The 17,753-nt window shown below is 37.9% G+C and overlaps 1 protein-coding gene across 1 annotated transcript in view; it reads left to right on the top strand.

Moving 5' to 3' along the window:
- LOC111147678 (filamin A interacting protein 1) overlaps window positions 1–17,753 on the top strand; it is a 165,602-nt gene that overhangs the window by 95,752 nt on the left and 52,097 nt on the right. The window contains exon 3 of the mRNA XM_022503892.1: window positions 14,595–14,768. Within this exon, the coding sequence (XP_022359600.1) occupies window positions 14,595–14,768 (174 nt within the window). The remainder of the gene's footprint in view (window positions 1–14,594; window positions 14,769–17,753) is intronic.

The following is a 17,753-nucleotide window of genomic DNA, read 5'->3' as shown; positions in this document are numbered from 1 at the left end:
TTTTTTTTCCATACGTAGACTCTCTTATCCTTTTTCTTGTCATTTCAGAGAAAGTCTTCACCTCATACAGAAGCAGATACTACCTATGTATATTTACTCATTCATTCATTCATTCTTCATTCATCCATTCATCTTTGAACAGAACAACACACGAAGCAAAGTCATATATTAATTGGTTGATGAAAACATTGTGATGAGGGGCATGTAGAAGCCTAACTGTATTTACTTGAGGGGCAATAATTCAGTATTCTCTAATTCAGTGTTTGTGGTAACTTCCAGAAAATAACTACTGCTGGTAATGAGCATCACCTATAGTTCGTTTCTATTTGTTCCTTGCATACAAGAAGGAATCTGAATCATAGAGAGATTTTATAGGGATTTCAGGAACGTAATGAGACTAATCAGCCATTATCTTTTGGAGTCTAAACTTTCTCTAGTGAAAGATAAAAGGTGAAATTTTAAAAAGCTACTCTGTTCTCAAAGGAGAAAATGCACATGCTTAGAAAGGGGAAACACAGGAAACTGCTGTTGGACAAGTTGAGTACATATACACAACATACACATGTGTGTGCACACACACATGCTTTATTCATACATTTAACAAATGTGCATTGAGTAAGCACTTGTGTCAGTCACTGTGCTAGGGGCTAGGGACTCAGAAGAAACCAAGAGACCTCTGCCCTCACTGAGTTCTCAGTCTTGTGGGAAGGGAGAAAATGAGCCATTGAAATTACTAAGTAGTGAGTATAGTAATTAGGAAAGTATCAGGTGTCAGAAATGGCAGCTCTACAAATTTTATGGCCATTCTCAGATTTCAGAGTATTGCATAGTTCCCAAATGCTAGCATGTACGTAATAATATACATGAGATTTTTAAAAAGATTTATTTATTTCAGAGAGAGAGAGAAAATACAAGTAAGGGGTACAGAGATAGGGAGAAACAGGGAGCCCCACATGGGGCTCAATCCCAGGACCCTGGGATCATGACCCAAGCCAAAGGCAGATGCTTAGCCAACTGAGCCACTGAGGTGCCCCTCACTTGAGATATTTTTATTTTAAAATTTTTTGAAAATGCCCCATATCTGATCCAATATAGTGAAAAAGTGAACTAATTGTATGAGCAGATACAATGGACTACATGTCTCTTTGAGCAAATAGATTTGGCATTTCAAACCAAGACATGTCATTAGAGGGCCGAATATTGCCCACAAAAAGCATTTGGCAAATCATAAATATTACAGAAATTTTGTAGCTTTCTCAGGATCTCCTTTCTTTAAAAAGAGGACATTCCAGGGCGCCTGGGTGGCTCAGTGGGTTAAGCCGCTGCCTTCGGCTCAGGTCATGATCTCAGGGTCCTGGGATCGAGTCCCGCATTGGGCTCTCTGCTCAGCAGGGAGCCTGCTTCCCTCTCTCTCTCTCTCTCTCTCTCTCTCTCTCCCTGTCTCTCTTTTTACTTGTGATCTCTCTCTGTCAAAAAAAAAAGTAAAATCTTTAAAAAAAAAAAAAAAAGAGGACATTCCAAGTAGGAAATTATAGGGATTTTGTTAAATGTCAAAGATGCACTTTTTAAAAAATTAACCTTTCTGGTTTTTTTGGTACTTATTTTTATTTTCCTTGACTTGAGGGCTTGACTTTGGCTGCACCTTCATTTATAGGCAATGCCTGCTTCTCACTTGAGTGCTAGTACAAAATGTGTTGATGTTCTTACTGATGCCAGGTTTTAAATAGAAGGCTCAGAAAAGTTTAAAAAAATGGTAAGACATTTCTGCTGCAATATGATCTTTTGACATGGTGCTGAAGGAACTGTAGACTCTAGAGTAAACAGTGCAGTCCAAATTCTTGAATTAGAGAGAAAGCTGCTCCTTCAGATTACATCAGCGATGGAGCAGGAGGCTCAGCAGCACAGCACAAGCCAGTATGGGGTTGCCAGCTGCCTGTTAGGTTTATGGCTTAGGAATCACAGGTACTGTTAGGAGTGGTTTGTGCAGTCACTGGATATTGAGAGGAATGGGGACGAGGTCTTTGACTTACTGACTCAGTTTGTGGAAAGGCTTTTTGTTTTGCTCCTCAGTAGGTGCAGGTGTCCCCCATCAGCCAGTTTACCTTTATGAGAAAAGAAAAGAGGAAACTGCCTTTTGTTGGGCATCTACAGCATTCCAGGCACTACATTAGACACTTCACATATATTTCATTCTCATACAGATGGGGAACGAAGTTCAGAGCTAACTGGCCAAAGGTCACATGGCTGGAGTAAACTGCAGAGCCACACTTTATCTGTTTGGCTCCCAAGGGGCGGGGTAATTAACATTTGCCAAGCACCTTTATACATAGGAGCTGTGATGGAACCACTGCTATGCCCATTTTACAGGCAAGGAAACTGAGTTCAGGGATGCTAATTCACTCGTTTCAAGTCCCACTAGCAGTAGGATTAATGCATATTTCTAATTCAAGATTCCCAAGTGCATGTTCTTTCTACCACATCACTTCTCTTGAGTTGTAGTAAAAACAAGCAGTACCTCTAAGTAGTAAAAACAAACTACCTCTAAGTTTACATCATGAGCTCGTTTAAAGAGAAAGACGAAAAGAAAAGCAGGTGAAAGAACCACATAGCAATAGACATCTTCAGTACACCAGAACAACTGATACTTAGAAAAGACAGTAACTTATGTATATTATATTCTTTTTAAGAGGAGAGGGGCTTTATGATTCATCTGCAGATGCTCCCATTCCCAAGCCCTTAAAAGGAAATTTGAAGTACTAACTCTTGACTACTTATAACAGTAAATATCCCATGTGACATTCCCTTTAGGTTCATAGTGGCTGACATTTTCTTGTATTTTTCTTCAAAAAATTGAACTCTAGTTCTAAGTTGGTCACGTGTGTTATAAACATAGAATTCACTGAAGTCAAAAGCTGAAATGAATATATCAAAAACATACCAAATCTGAAGGAACTCTATGTTATGTGATTCAAATAAACCTCATGTATAAATTCTATCTAGATGATATAGTCTTACCTTATTTGGTTGAAATATTTTCTCTTCTGAAAAAAGTCTTATATTTCGCAGCCCTCACTGGACACAGGATAAAAATAAGATCAAAGAAACTAATTTATATCCCTCTCCAGCCTCTGCTTCCACCTGTTCTGTGGGAATGCCAGGTTCCCCAAGGTTTCTCTCATAATATGCTGAAGTCCTCAGAGGATGACGTATACATGTTCTGCACACTCCTCTGAGCTACCATTTGGCATTTGCCATTTTGCCCTTGTTCCTACTCAAGCTGTGGTGATGATGGGTACCCCTGTATGCGCCTGCTTAAAGCACAGCCAGCACTGCTGTGTGTGTCCCAAAGGCTTCCTCTTCTGTTTACGTCAGCTGATGTCGACATGGAGAGCGTGATGCAAAATATAGAGAGGGCTGGTCCTTCCTACTCCCTCACTCCCTTGCTACTAAAGCATGATATCTTGAATTCTAATTTACCAATTCCTCTCGGTTTTATTTAGGTCTTTTATGGCCATCCCTCACCTTGAGACTCAGGCATGGGTTGAGGGGGTTGGACTGGAGTGACAGACACTCTGCTGCCCTCAGACTCACCCTTCCCCTCTGACCCTGCTCTATTGTCCTTCAGCCAACATGATGCCCTTCCTCCCCTGGGATGAGTTCTTTCCCAGGAAGAGCCTTAGTTCCTCATGCAAATAGCCCTGTGGTAGGTCCAGTCAGCCCTCCAGACAGGATTACATCACAAGATTTTGCTCAAGCTTGAAAAATAACTTCTAGAGACAATCTAACAAGGAGACAGTCATAGAGAAAGGTAAAGAGGTGAACAAAATTTAACTTAATAAGGAGAATTGTACCAGAGATGTCTGTGCTGAAATGTCTGGTACCACAGCTAGTGCAGATGCTTTCTCTGTCCTAGTTCTCATTTAGCGGTGTTTGCTGAAGGGATTAAATTTTGGAGCTAGATAAACAACCACAGTGAGAAAATAATCATCTAGTTGTGCCTTAGCAATGACTTCTCATATTTTAGGGAATTCAGCTTCTCAACTTGTTCACAGAAAGCTGGACCCTGTCTGCTAGACCTGCTTATATATAAGGGTGAGGAGTTTAAAGGCTTCTTCCCAAGGGCTTGATTAGCACAGAACAAAAAGCTTGTAGTCTGTTGGAATTTAAGAAATTATACACGGTTGCATCACAGCACTGCATGGGGGAACCTGTGACCTTATCTAATTTCTAATCCAGGACATCGCAGCTGTTGTGCTATTAATATCCCGAAGTGTGTAAAAAAGTAAAAAGAAAACCACATAAGTAGTGAAAATGTGCTTAAATCCATGGATGACTTTGACATACACCTAACTAATCATAAGGAAAATATGACTGAACTTTCATAGTTTACTACATGGAATTTTATTTTTTTCTCTAAAATGGTAATGTCTAAATAAAGGATTGGGCGTGTTTTTTCTTTTCTTATTCCAATTATTTTGGTGGCAAATAAAGTACTTTTTATTTTTTTAAAACTGTAATAAAATATACATAATGTAAAGTTGACCATTTTAATCATTTTTAAGTGCACAGTTCATTGGCATTAAATGTATTCACCTTGCTGGACCCCATCACCATCCATCTCCAGAACTTTTTTCATCTTCCAAACCTGAAACTCTGTCCTCATTAAAGAACAACTCTGTCTTCCCTTCCCCTCTGCCCCAACCCTAACAAAACACCATTCTTCTTTCTGTTTCTATGAATGTGACTATGTAAGTGGAATCATATAATATCTATCATGTAAGTGGAATCATATAATATCTGTCATGTAGGTGGAATCATATAATATCTGTCATGTAAGTGGAATCATATAATATCTGTCTTGTAAGTGGAATCATATAATATCTGTGTTGTGTGACTGGCTCATTTCATTTTGCATAATGTCCTCAAGGTTCATCCATGCTGTAGCTTGTGTCAGGATTTCCTTCCTTTTAAAGGCTGAATAATATTGCATTGTGTATGTATACCACATTTTGTTTACCCATTCATCTGTCAGTGGATACTTGGGTTGTGTCTACCTTTTGGCTATTGCCAACAATGCTGCTATGAACATGAGTCTCCTTGCTTTCAATTCTTTTGGGTATTTACCCAGAAATGGAATTGGTGGGTCATATGGTCATCTACTTTTCATTTTTGGAGGAACCACCATACTATTTTCTATACTGACTAATATATTTCACAGTTTCATCAGCAGTGCACAATAGTTTAAATTTTTCTATATCCTTGCCAATATTTTTTATTCCCTGTGTTTTAGATGATAGCCATCCTAATAGGTATGAAGTGGTGTTTGATTGTGGTTTTGATTTACATTTCCCTGCTGACTAGAAACACTGAGCATATTTTCAGGTTCTTGGTGGCCATTTGTATATCTGTTTTAGAGAGATGTCTTTTTAAGTGCTTTGTCCAGTTTTTAATTTTTGTGTGTTTTTTTGTTGTTGTTGTTGAGTTATAGGCATTCTTTGTATATTCTGGGTATTAGTCTCTTCATAGATAATCAGATATATGATTTGAAAATACTTTCTCCCATTCTGTCAGTTGCTTTTCACAGTTGATTGTGTTCTTTGATACTGAAATTTTAAATTTTGATGCATTTCAACTGAGCTAATTTTCTGCTGTTGTCATGCTTTTGGTGTGTCACATGTAGGAAATCATTGTCAAATCCAGTATCATGAAGTTTTTCCCCTATATTTTCTTCTGAAAGTTTTAGCTCTTCCATTTAGGTCTCTGATCATTTTGAATTGATTATTATGTATGGCATAAGATAATGGTCCAACTTCATTATTTTGCATATGAATAATCAGTTTTTCCAACATCATTTGTTGAAAAAACTGTCCTTTCCCCCACTGAATGGTATTGGCATTTTTATTGAAGATCATTTGGCCGTATATGTGAGGATTTATCTGTGTGCTCACTATTCTCTTCCACTGTTTATTATGTCTGTATTTATACCAGTACCATACTGTTTTGATTACTGTAGCTTTCTAGTAAGTTTTGAAATCGGAAATTCTGGAGCCTACAACTTTGTTCTTTTTCAATATTATTTTGGCTCTTGGGTTCCTCTGTATTTTAGGATGAATTTTTCTATTTCTGCAAAAACATCATTGGGATTTTGAGGTATCTTATTTAAAAAATTCAAGCTATAATGTTGATAATAGCAAGTTTTAACATGAAAATAGCATCTGCTTTTAAGATTTTAATGAAATATTTCTTTTGGATGGTATTCTGTCTGAAATGAGAGAAAGGAGTGATCTTTAATAAACATGGGTATAGAGACTTTGAGGCACTATTGACCATATACTTATGGAAAGAAGTTTCTCCGGAGAAACCAAAAGACACATTTTTAGCACCATTGGCCCTTCAAACTAACCATGTTTGAATCTTCTCCCTGTACGTGGTTGTGTTACTAATCATGTTAACTTTGTGTTCTAAAATTCAGGAGAAAAAAGTGGATTTAATTCCTGTAGTAATAGCTAATATCATCATAAATTACATAGCTTTTTTCTTCCAATATATTTATAGTATTTATATTTACCTAACAAGAGTAAATAATATAATTCAATTTGTATTAGATTTAAAGATAGTCCATTTCCTGTTGCAACATTCTGGTAGAAAGTACTGTTTTGGGGCACCTGGGTGGCTCAGTTGGTTGAGCAACGGCCTTCAGCTCAGGTCATGATCCCGGACTTCCAGGATCGAGTCCCGCATCGGGCTCCCAGCTCCTTGGGGAGTCTGCTTCTCCCTCTGACCTTCTCATCTCTCATGCTCTCTCTCACTCATTCTCCCTCAAATAAATAAATAAATAATCTTAAAAAAAAAAAAAAAAGAAAGTACTGTTTTTCCCTTATCCCGTTTACATATTTTCTTTTTGTAGTAAACTTAAGAAGAACAAAGTGACTCCTAAATTATAGAAAAAATCTCAGATGAAAGAGTAGAAGTTCACAAAATGTAATTAATTGTTTAACTCTTTTAAACAAGGTTACGTAGTTAAGGTTGTTCTGAGATTTTCAGTGACAGTTTATGCTTCTCTGACTTACATCATTTACCTTTACCTTCTTATTTGAACAAATATTTACTGAGTTCCTATCACATGAGCAGGCATTCTTTTAGTAGACACTGTAGATACATCTTTGTCCTCAAAGCAGCTCACAGCCTAAGAAAGAGAGACAAGTAAACTAATAAATTTCCTTATCTAAATAGATACAAAACATTGAACGGAGATGCCAAAGTAGGAAAGCATTAGCAGAATGGGCATGCTTTTGTCATCCAGGACCATCTTTTCTAGGGATCCTTGGCTCACTGCCTTAGTTATATTTAGGTAGTTAACAAAATAATACAAAGAAGCAAGAGTGTTTAGGAACTTTCAAGTCCTAAGTATTAAAGTGAATATTAAAATTGTATTAATTTTTAAAAAATGTTTTATTTATTTATTTGACAGAGAGAGAGAGTAAGAGAGGGAACACGAGCAGGGGGAGTACTAGAGGGAGAAGCAAGCTTCCCATTGTTGAGCAGGGAGCCCAACACTGGGCTCCATCCCAGGACCCTGGGATCACGACCTGATCTGAAGGCAGACACTTAACGACTGAGCCACACAGACACCCGTAAAACTGTATTAATTTTTGAAAAAGTTATAAATTCCTTCCCACTCACCCCAAGTCTTCAAGTAATTGTAGTGCTTCAGGAAGCTATACCTTCTTTAGCTTGATTTTATCCTGTCCTCACAGAATCATATACATACCCATTTTAGAAGTGTGGAAAAACTATGTCACATGTGCATAAGATCTAAGCATTCTTTCCAGCTCATTATGCATTTTCTCAAAGATTGAAAAATCCCACAAGTTTAAAAAATAGCTGAACCTGTCACCAGGCATAATCATCAATAATGGCATTTTGCCTTTAAAGAAAGCTGTTTTAGAAACACTGTCACTGAAATTCAGTACCTGAGTAAGCCTCCTGTGGCTGCCAATAGCTAGATACAGGGACATTTTGGATTATCCAGTCTCCCGTCCTCTCCTGTCCACCACTTTGTCCTAGGATGACCAACTCTTCCCAGTGTGCCTGGGACTGTCCTGATTTTCAAAAGTCCATCTTTGTGTGGCCCTGCTCCTTAGTCCCAGGCAAACTGGGGTGATTGGTTACCCTTATTTCCCAGAACTGGCAAAAACCTCTAATGGTTTCCAGGGACTCCCCTGGTTTAGGCTGCTGGTGTGAAGTGATCATGATTCCTTGGTGAAGAACAATCAGTGGAACTGATAACAGAGAGAAAACATGAGAAACCACTGGGTCAAGCAAGTGCTTAAGAATTAGATGACCCTACCTGGAAGCTTAAGCTAACATATAGCAGATGTTTTAAGTGGTTTTAGTGTTGAATTGGTCTATCTGTCCTAAAGCAGTGGTTTCTAAGTGCAGCTGTGCTTTAAAATCATCTGCAGAGATATTTTATTTTATCCCACTATAATTGATATACTGTGTTATATTAATTTCATGCATACAATATAGTGACAACCATTCTATACATTATTCTATGCTTATCAAGATAAATACACTTTTAATCCCCTTGACCTATTTTACCCATTCCCCCACTTCCCTCCCCTCCGGTGACCATCAGTTTTTTTCTCAATAGTTAAGATTCTGTCTTTTGGGGGGTGCCTGGGTGGCTCAGTGGGTTAAAGCCTTGCCTTCGGCTCAGGTCATGATCTCAGGGTCCTGGGATCGAGCCCCACATCGGGTTCTCTGGTCAGCAGGGAGCCTGCTCCCCCCACCCCCCGTCTCTGCCTGCCTCTCTGCCTACTTGTGATCTCTCTGTCAAATAAATAAATAAAATCTTAAAGAAAAAAAGAAAAGATTCTGTTTTTTGTTTGTTTCCCTTGTTTGTTTATCTCTTAAATTCCACATGTAAGTGAAATCATATGGAGTTTATCTTTCTCTGACTGACTTATTTGCTTAGCATTATACTCTCTAGATCCATCTATATTGCTGCAAATGGCAAAATTTCGTTCTTTTTATGACTGAATAATATTCCAGTGTGTGTGTGTATGTGCGCACGCACGTGTGTGTGTAGCATGCCTTTTTAAAAAGTAGACTCCACGCCCAATGTGGGGCTTGAACTCATGACCTTGAGATCAAGAACTGGGTGTTCTGTTGACTGAGCTAGCCAGGTGCCCCTATATACCATACCTTCTTTATCCATTCTTCTATTGATGGGCACTTAGGCTGCTTCCATAGTTTGGCTATTGCAAATAATGCCATAATAGACATAGGGGTGCATATATCCTTTATATTTTTGTGGTAAATACCCACAGATCATAGGGTAGTTCTGTTTTTAACTCTTTGAGGAAATTCCATACTGTTTTCCACAGTGGCCACACAATTTGCATTCCTACCAATAGTGCATGAATGTTCCTTTTTCTCCACATCTTTGCCAACACTTGTTTCTAGTATTACTGATTTTTAGCCATTCTGACATGTATGAGGTGACATCTCACTGTAATTTTGATTTATATTTCCCTGATGATGAATGATATTGAGCATCTTTTTGTATATCTATTGGCTATCTGGATTTCTTCTTTGGAGAAATGTCTGTTCATGTCTTCTGCCTATTTTTGATTGGATTATTTGGGTTTTGAGTGTTGAGATGTATCAGTTCTTTGTATATCTTGGATACTAACCCTTTATGGGATATATCATTTGCAAATATCCTCTCCCATTCAGTAGGTTGCATTTTAGTTTTATTGATTGTTTCCTTCACTGTGCAGAAGCTTTTCATTATGATGTAGTCCTAATCGTTTATTTTTGCTTTTGTTTCCCTTACCCCTAGAGACATACCTAGGAATATGTTATTATGGCCAACATCAGAGAAATTATTGTCTTCTAGGATTTTTATGGTCTCACATTTTATGGACTCACATTTATATCTTTAATCCATTTTCAGTTTATTTTTGTGTATGGTATAAGAAAGTGGTCCAGTCTCATTCTTTTGCATATACCTGTCCAGTTTTCCCAATACCATTTGTCGAAGAAGCTACCTTTTTCCCATTGCATATTCTTGTCTTCTTTGTCATAGATTAATTGACCAAGTAAGTGTGGGTTTATTTCTGGGTTCTCTACTCTTCCTTTGACCTTTGTGTCTATTTTTGTGTCAGTATTATACTGTTTTTATTACGACAGCTTTGTAGTATATCTTGAAATCTGGGATTGTGATACCTCCAGGTTCATTCTTCTTTTTCAAGATGGCTTTAGCTATTCTAGTTTTTTTGTGGTTCCGTACAAATTTTAGAATTATTTGTTCTAGTTTTGTGAAAAATGCTGTTGGTATTTTGATAATGATTGCATTAAATCTAGATTTCTTTGGGTAGTATAGACATTTTAATAACATTTGTTATACCAGTCCATGAGCATGGAATATCTCTTCATTTGTTGATTCAGAATTTGTACATTTTTAACAGGGTAAATGAATGACCTTTCCACCACACAAACCTGACCATGTCCCGGTCCTGCGACTTAAAAATTCCAAAGCTGCTAGCTGTTCCATGAGAAAATGCAAGCTCACTACCTGGTTTACAAGGCTTTTCATGAGTTGTCCATTATTTATCGCCCCAGCCTCATGTTTCCCAGCCCAAGCATCTACATCTGTTCGGCTTTTGCTTACAGTTTTCCCTTGGCCAAGAACACTCTCACCCTAATTCCCATCTTTCTCTGGCTCAAGTACTCGTAAGTTTTTTGGGTCACTTCCTCTGTGAAGATTTTCCTTAGCCTTATATTCAAGTCAAGTATATTTTTAGATGGAGTTCTTAGCCCCCTGTATCTCCTCCATCCTAAGACTTCAATTATTTGTTCATATCCTTCCAGGCTTTAATCTCTGTGGATGCACTTATATCTCCAATACTGAACACAATGCATTGCCCACAGTGAATGTGCACAAATATTTACTGAGTGGATGATTGGATTTAACTCTTTTTTTTTTTAACTGCTCCACCTGTTGTGACTCCATCTGTTCTGTTTCTTATTCTGCCTTACCCGCCCTTCCCCCTCACCCCACCATTTCCCTGCTTTCCCAGCAAAGCCCAGATACCCTCTGTTGACTTTATCAGATGAATCACACACTCACCTGTTGGCCCTGTGCTTTGCAGAGTAGCTCTTTGCTGCCCCCATATGTTTTTAATCAGTTCCTTATGCCACCGGTTGAGACAACCCTTTGCTCCATCTGGTGCAGTTACAGTTTTGCAGAACATCGTTGTTCTTGGCTTCCATATGTCTCTCTTGGCACAAAGAGGAACTTGTAGGATGGAATAGAAGAATGTGACCCTTCCGTGTCGGTTTTTATACCCTAATCTCATATTTATTCTCTTCATCATCAGGACTAAATAAATTGAGCAATTTATAGACCCCTTTCTCTCTCTTTTCTAGAGTCCTCTTCAAAGTATTCTTCCCTCTGAGTCCTTTTACATATATATATGTAAAATATATATATAAATATATATATATATATATTTATATATATATAAATACAGTGGTCTACTTAGCATCCCTGCAGCACTCTAAGAATTTAACTCCTTGTTTCTGATGAAACTTCTATGTGAAAACAGTGATGTTTAAGGACAGGAACCTTCTTACATTTAGTATTTCATTCTTTTATACAAAAATTAAGAAGTTTCAGGGCGCCTGGGTGGCACAGTGGGTTAAGACTCTTAGTTTTGCGTAGTGATCCGAAGGGGCACGTGCACCTGAATGTTTATAGCAGCAATGTCTACAATAGCCAAACTATGGAAAGAACCTAGATGTCCATCAACAGACGAATGGATAAAGAAGATGTGGTATATATACACAATGGAATACTATGCAGCCATCAAAAGAAATGAAATCTTGCCATTTGCGGCGACATGGATGGAACTAGAGGGTATCATGCTTAGCGAAATAAGTCAATCGGAGAAAGACAACTATCATATGATCTCCCTGATATGAGGGAGAGGAGATGCAACATGGGGGGTTAAGGGGGTAGGAGAAGAGTAAATGAAACAAGATGGGTTTGGGAGGGAGACAAACCATAAGTGACTCTTAATCTCACAAAACAAACTGAGGGTTAATGGGGGGAGGGGGGTTGGGGGGGTGGGATTATGGACATTGGGGAGGGTATGTTGTATGGTGAGTGCTGTGAAGTGTGTAAACCTGGCGATTCACAGACCTGTACCCCTGGGGATAAAAAGATATTATATGTTTATGAAAAATAAAATTAAAAAAAAAAAAAAAAGACTCTTAGTTTTGGCTCAGGTCGTGATCTTAGAGTCCTGAGATGGAACTAGTGGTGGGCTGTGTGCTCAGCATGGAGTCTGCTCAAGCTTCTCCCTCCTTCTCTCTCTGTCCCTCCCCCTGCACATACACTCTGTCCAATAAATTAATCTTTAAAAAAATTAAGAAGTTTCTTAAAATGGAAGTGTAAAGTGGTTTTATCCCCAAAATGTAGGACCTTTTTTACATAGATTGAATCATATATTTAATTAAAAAATTTATTATGATTATAGTCATTTCATTAACCCATTGATTAAAAAGGCACCACAATAATAATGATTGATTTACTATATTAAACTACTTCAAATACTAGTGATTTATAGGCAACATTTGTATTCCTTCCAGGATTATTATTATAGCAATGAAAAAGCTTTTAGTAAGTTCATGAGGAATAGTGCAGTTCTAAATATATAATGCCCAGTGTTATACCACCATAGCCTCTTTTTCTTTGGGAATTAGTGTCTAGAGTACTTAAACTAAGAATGACATGTGTGGTATATGTAGCATATCACAGTTAATACAACTCAAGCACAAGCGCATTTTTAGGGAGAGAAATAGAATGTGTTTTATATCAGTTGGAACAAAAGAAACTGTTTTCTTAATTCTCTATTAAGAAGATTTGGTCAAGAAGGTAGATACCAACAATATTTACATTTAATTAAAACCACGTAGCTTAAACTTTTGAACTGAAATACCTACCGATTTACATTTCTAAATTCTCCTTATTTATATTATTTGCCTGAAAACGAATAACCAATGACAGACCTTATGCTCCTTCAGTACAGAGCCACCATCTACAGAATGGAGTTATGGCTTGCCCAAAGGTGTCTGGGAGAGCGGATAGACAGGGGTTGAAATACAGCCCTTTCTTTCCTTGCTATGTAAGCAGCATTCTGACTCAGACTGTATCTCCTAGAGGAAGTAAGCACCTTTTTCTAAGCTGCACAAAGATATTGTACAAGATAGCCTGGTACTGTGTCTATGCTTATGTTCTTTCACTCTACATGGCAGCACATTGCCTTTCCATTAAATTATTTTTTGACTTTAACTTTCTTGCTAATTCTGAACTACTATTTCTTCAAAATTAATATTTTCCAATTTTTTTTCTTGAAATGAGCACATGCAAATGTGGCAGAGACAACAGGGGGGAAATCTGCAAATTGCAGTCTATTGACGTTTCCATAATAGTCTTTAGCCATCTGGAATTTGATTAATTTGGAGACTATGAAAAAGCAATAAAAGTGAGAAACCTCAAGAAAGACAAACTTTATAAGGCTCCTATCTTAAGGCTAACTAATTAGCTCCCTTGTTGAGAATACCATGATAATGAGCCAGGTTTATAATTTCAGATCCATAGTTAGCATAACAAAGGGGAAAACTCAGTTCTGCAACTGCAACTCTTACCCACCAGGTTGTTCTTTAGTATAAGTTGGCATGAGGTCGGGATACTTCATACCCATCACCAGTACTGAAAAAACAAGTATATGACCAGATGGGAGTACATTGACCAAATGTTAGCTCCGTCATAACTAGGAAATTCATCACTTAGTAGTGATACATCCATTATGTAAAGAGTTCTATAGTCAACACGATGTAAAACCTATAAACAGATGATTTTCTCAAGAGTTCAACAAGGTGCTGAAGTTTTGCTGAGAAACCAAAAGAACAACACTGACCTCACCAACCTGGCTCATAGGATCGGTAGTCTGGATGTTACAGGAGTTAAATTTCACCTTTGGTGTGATACCTTAGATCGAAAAGCCCAGCCCAGCACCATGTGAGTTCCCAACCATGTGTTTCTGTATAAACTAAATCACTTGATGGGAAATAGGAACTCACTTATAAAGGCTGCTTTGTTAATTACACATAGGATTATAATTAGAATGGGGAAACTAGATTTGAATACTTCTTTGAGAGCATAAACAGAAAACTAGAAAACTTTAAATTGTCCTTGACCTCATGTACAGTGAAACAGGGTAAGTACCCCACGTCCTCTTGATTCAAAAGTGCTCAGAATCTTTTCTACTTAGATAAAGCAATTTTTATGTAGTTAATATTAGCACAAATCCGTTTTCTGCCTGCTGCTTCCTAGCAACCTGAAGCAGAGTATCTGCTTGCCAATCTGCTTTTGATAGAAAATAAGAACAAAATACCCAGTGAATTTGCCAATAGCTCGGAAGAGATGGGGATGTGTTCAATAAGCTTTGTGTTGATTTTGTGAGTCTGGCATGTGATTTATGTTGTCAACCGTCTGACCTTGCCGCATTCTACCACAGGCCAGGGAAGATGTGATCCACATGCTGAAGACAGAGAAAACCAAGCCCGAGGTTCTGGAGGCTCATTACGGGTCTGCAGAGCCAGAGAAAGTGCTGCGAGTCCTGCACCGAGATGCCATCCTGGCCCAGGAGAAGTCTATAGGAGAAGATGTCTATGAGAAACCAATTTCAGAGGTAAAAATATGACATCAGCAAGTTCCCGTATGTAAGGGTACCTCAGAGAGATGGCTTCACATTCTCCATTTTCCATGCTTTAACATTTTCTTTCAAAGGCAAAATTTTTATGACACTTTAGTATAGAATTAAAGTGTAATGATATAATTCATGAATTACAATGGATACATCGCAATGATAAGAATTTTAGAAGTATTTCCTTAAAAATACTTAAAGCCTGAAATATATTTCTCAATGTGATTACACCAATTACATGCTGTTGCAGTCTGTTATTGTTTTATTTCTCTAGGAGATGATGTGTGTAAAAATTTGAAGCAGTTATCAGTTTTGGCATTGAGTTGTCAGGATCATTATCAAATCGGTTACCTGAAATTAAATTGATTATTGATATTGTATTGATGAACATTTATTTTATTATTGATATTTATAAAGGGACTGTGTTTTTGTATATTACAGACTCTGTCACAGTTAAAATGGTCTCATGTAAGTAGCTGAAATACAGTGGTTGAGGCAAAATGCTTAGGGCAATTTTTTAAGATGAAAGGAAATCTAATAGGGTTGTATTTAGTCACTTTCATATAAGATTGTGTTAGGAACTATCTGCGATGTTATTAATTTCCCATGAGACTACATGTTAAAAGTATTCTCATGTTGTAGTAGAAGTTTGAGGCTGAATTAGGGAAACAGTTGCTAGATTACCCATACTGACTACAGAATTTATGTAAAAAAATTTCAGAGATGTGAAATTAGTATCATAAATGAAGAAAAAGAATACAGAAATTAAAAATGAAGCAATATATCATAATAGAAAAAATAATAATATAAAAGATAATATATTATCATATGTCAAGCCTTGATAGAAGCTTATTTTGACAGATCTCAGATAAGATCTGCTTTAGACAATATTCACAGCAGACTGATGGTCCTGTAATAACCCTAATTTCTACAACAAGGAATAGCTAGAGCTCGTGTTTTAATCTTTGCCTAAAATGTTAAGAGATGACTTATGATGGGATGCAGTCAACTGGCTGGATCCACTTGCATGTCTAAGAGCCACCATTACCAACTGCCTATGGCTTTGGGCGGGTCACTTCAGCTCCCTAACCTTAGTTCCTTCCTTCTCTGTCAGATGGAAGTAACAACAATACATATCTCCTAGAGCTGTTGTGAAGATTAAATGAAGCAATGCCCGTAAAGCTCTTAACACAGTGTCTAGTACATACCAAGTACTCACCAAATACTAGCCATGAGCATTTGCTGGGTGATACTGTGATATTTACTCACACCTTTAATTAGTTCCAAACTTGGAGGGGCTTGAGGAGTGAAAGACATAGTGAGGTCAAAATATTCATTAAATATTCTTACAATAACCCCCTGGATGGGAGAACGCAGTTTGGATAAATGATATCATTTAGGTTTCCGAATTCTTTGCTCCCAAGCTAGAGCTGGGGATGACACCTCAAAGGAGAGGTGGGTCTGAAAGCACACACATTTGCTCAAAAGCACTGCCTCTAACCCAGTGAGCTCTATGGAAAGTACACAAAGAAAGGAGTTTCTGATCTACCTTCAGAAAGTAGGCCTAACCCAAGTGTTCCTATCTCATGGACAACGGGGCAGAGCAGAAGAACACCCACACTATGGGTGGTCCTTTTAGAACTGGCTTAGCTAAACATGACTTTTGGTTTCTTTCTCCCCTCAACTCCCAATCTGAAGAGTATTCCTCACTTGGGGAGGAGAGAGTGTGGAGGTAGAGAGAAGGACAGAAGCTACTTTTCCCATATTGACAAAATAGTAAGGTCTTGCTTTGTGGGAAAAATAGAATGCTAGAAGGAGAAAAGATTTATCTTCTACCATCTACAAATTTGGGGTCTCCTAACCCTTTGGACATAACAATCAAGTTGTCATTATCCAGGAGCAGGATTCCTTCTTCTGACTTCATGAGGAACAATCCCAATACAATCACTGTTGCATTAGCCTCTTGGGACCATGAGCGAATAGTCTAGCTCTTATCCTTAGAAGCCATGCTGCATCTCAAGCCCAAAAGTCACTGCTCATTTTAATTTCCATACCAAATCAGGCCTAGCCAGGTTATCCAATAGAACTCATCAGAGGTTCAGCAATGAACCCCATGTGGTGGACCCCCTCTGCCTTGCCAAATATCTGGGGAGAAATTAAGCAGCAATTATTAAATCTCCCTGAGCTTCTTTGTGAATTAAAGTCCAGGATATGAAAGTTCATAATTCTTAAGCAAAATTCTGAAGAAATCAAGATTTCAGTATCTTTCCTTCCCAAATTCTTCTGCTTAGCCTTAGCCAAAGGGATCTTATTCTTAAGCATTTTCTTTTCTTTCTTTTTTTTTTTTTTTAAAGATTTTGTTTATTTGACAGACAAAGATTACAAGTAGGCGGAGAGGCAGGCAGAGAGAGAGGGAGGAAGCAGGCTCCCTGCTGAGCAGAGAGCCCGGTGCAGGGCTAGATCCTAGGACTCTGGGATTATGACCTGAGCTGAAGGCAGAGGCTTTAACCCACTGAACCACCCAGGCGCCCCAATCTTAAGCATTTTCAAAGTTTAACTAATATATCTTTAGTTCCCCCATTCCCCTTTTATTGAAGAGTCTAAAGAATTATTAGAACACAATCAATTATCATAATACCAACCTCACATGCATAAATATTAAAAATACAAGAAAATCCTCAGTTCCACAGTCAGTTTACCTCAAGCAAAATGACTCAGCGTAGTGCAGGCCCATGTTACTCTTAGGGAGACCAAAGAAGAGACTTGGGCAATGTCTAAGGGAAGGAAGGCAGGTAGAGAAAATCCTTTAATTATCACAGGATTTCTATCAGTCTGGGGAAGTTACCTTCTGTGTTCTACTTTATATGGTCTCCCTCAGTGATAGAAGTAAAATCAAGGAGTTATGAGCCTGCCAAGAGGATCCTTTGTTTAAGACAATTCTTACCTACTTTCATATCCTTGAGTTGGATA

The sequence above is a fragment of the Enhydra lutris genome, unplaced genomic scaffold (assembly GCF_002288905.1).
Source record: "Enhydra lutris kenyoni isolate GAN:26980312 unplaced genomic scaffold, ASM228890v2 scaffoldscaffold17, whole genome shotgun sequence".
NCBI classification, from domain to species: Eukaryota; Metazoa; Chordata; class Mammalia; order Carnivora; family Mustelidae; genus Enhydra; species Enhydra lutris.
The sequence above is the reverse complement of the archived record's forward strand: the minus strand, read 5'-3'. Positions and strand labels throughout refer to the sequence as shown.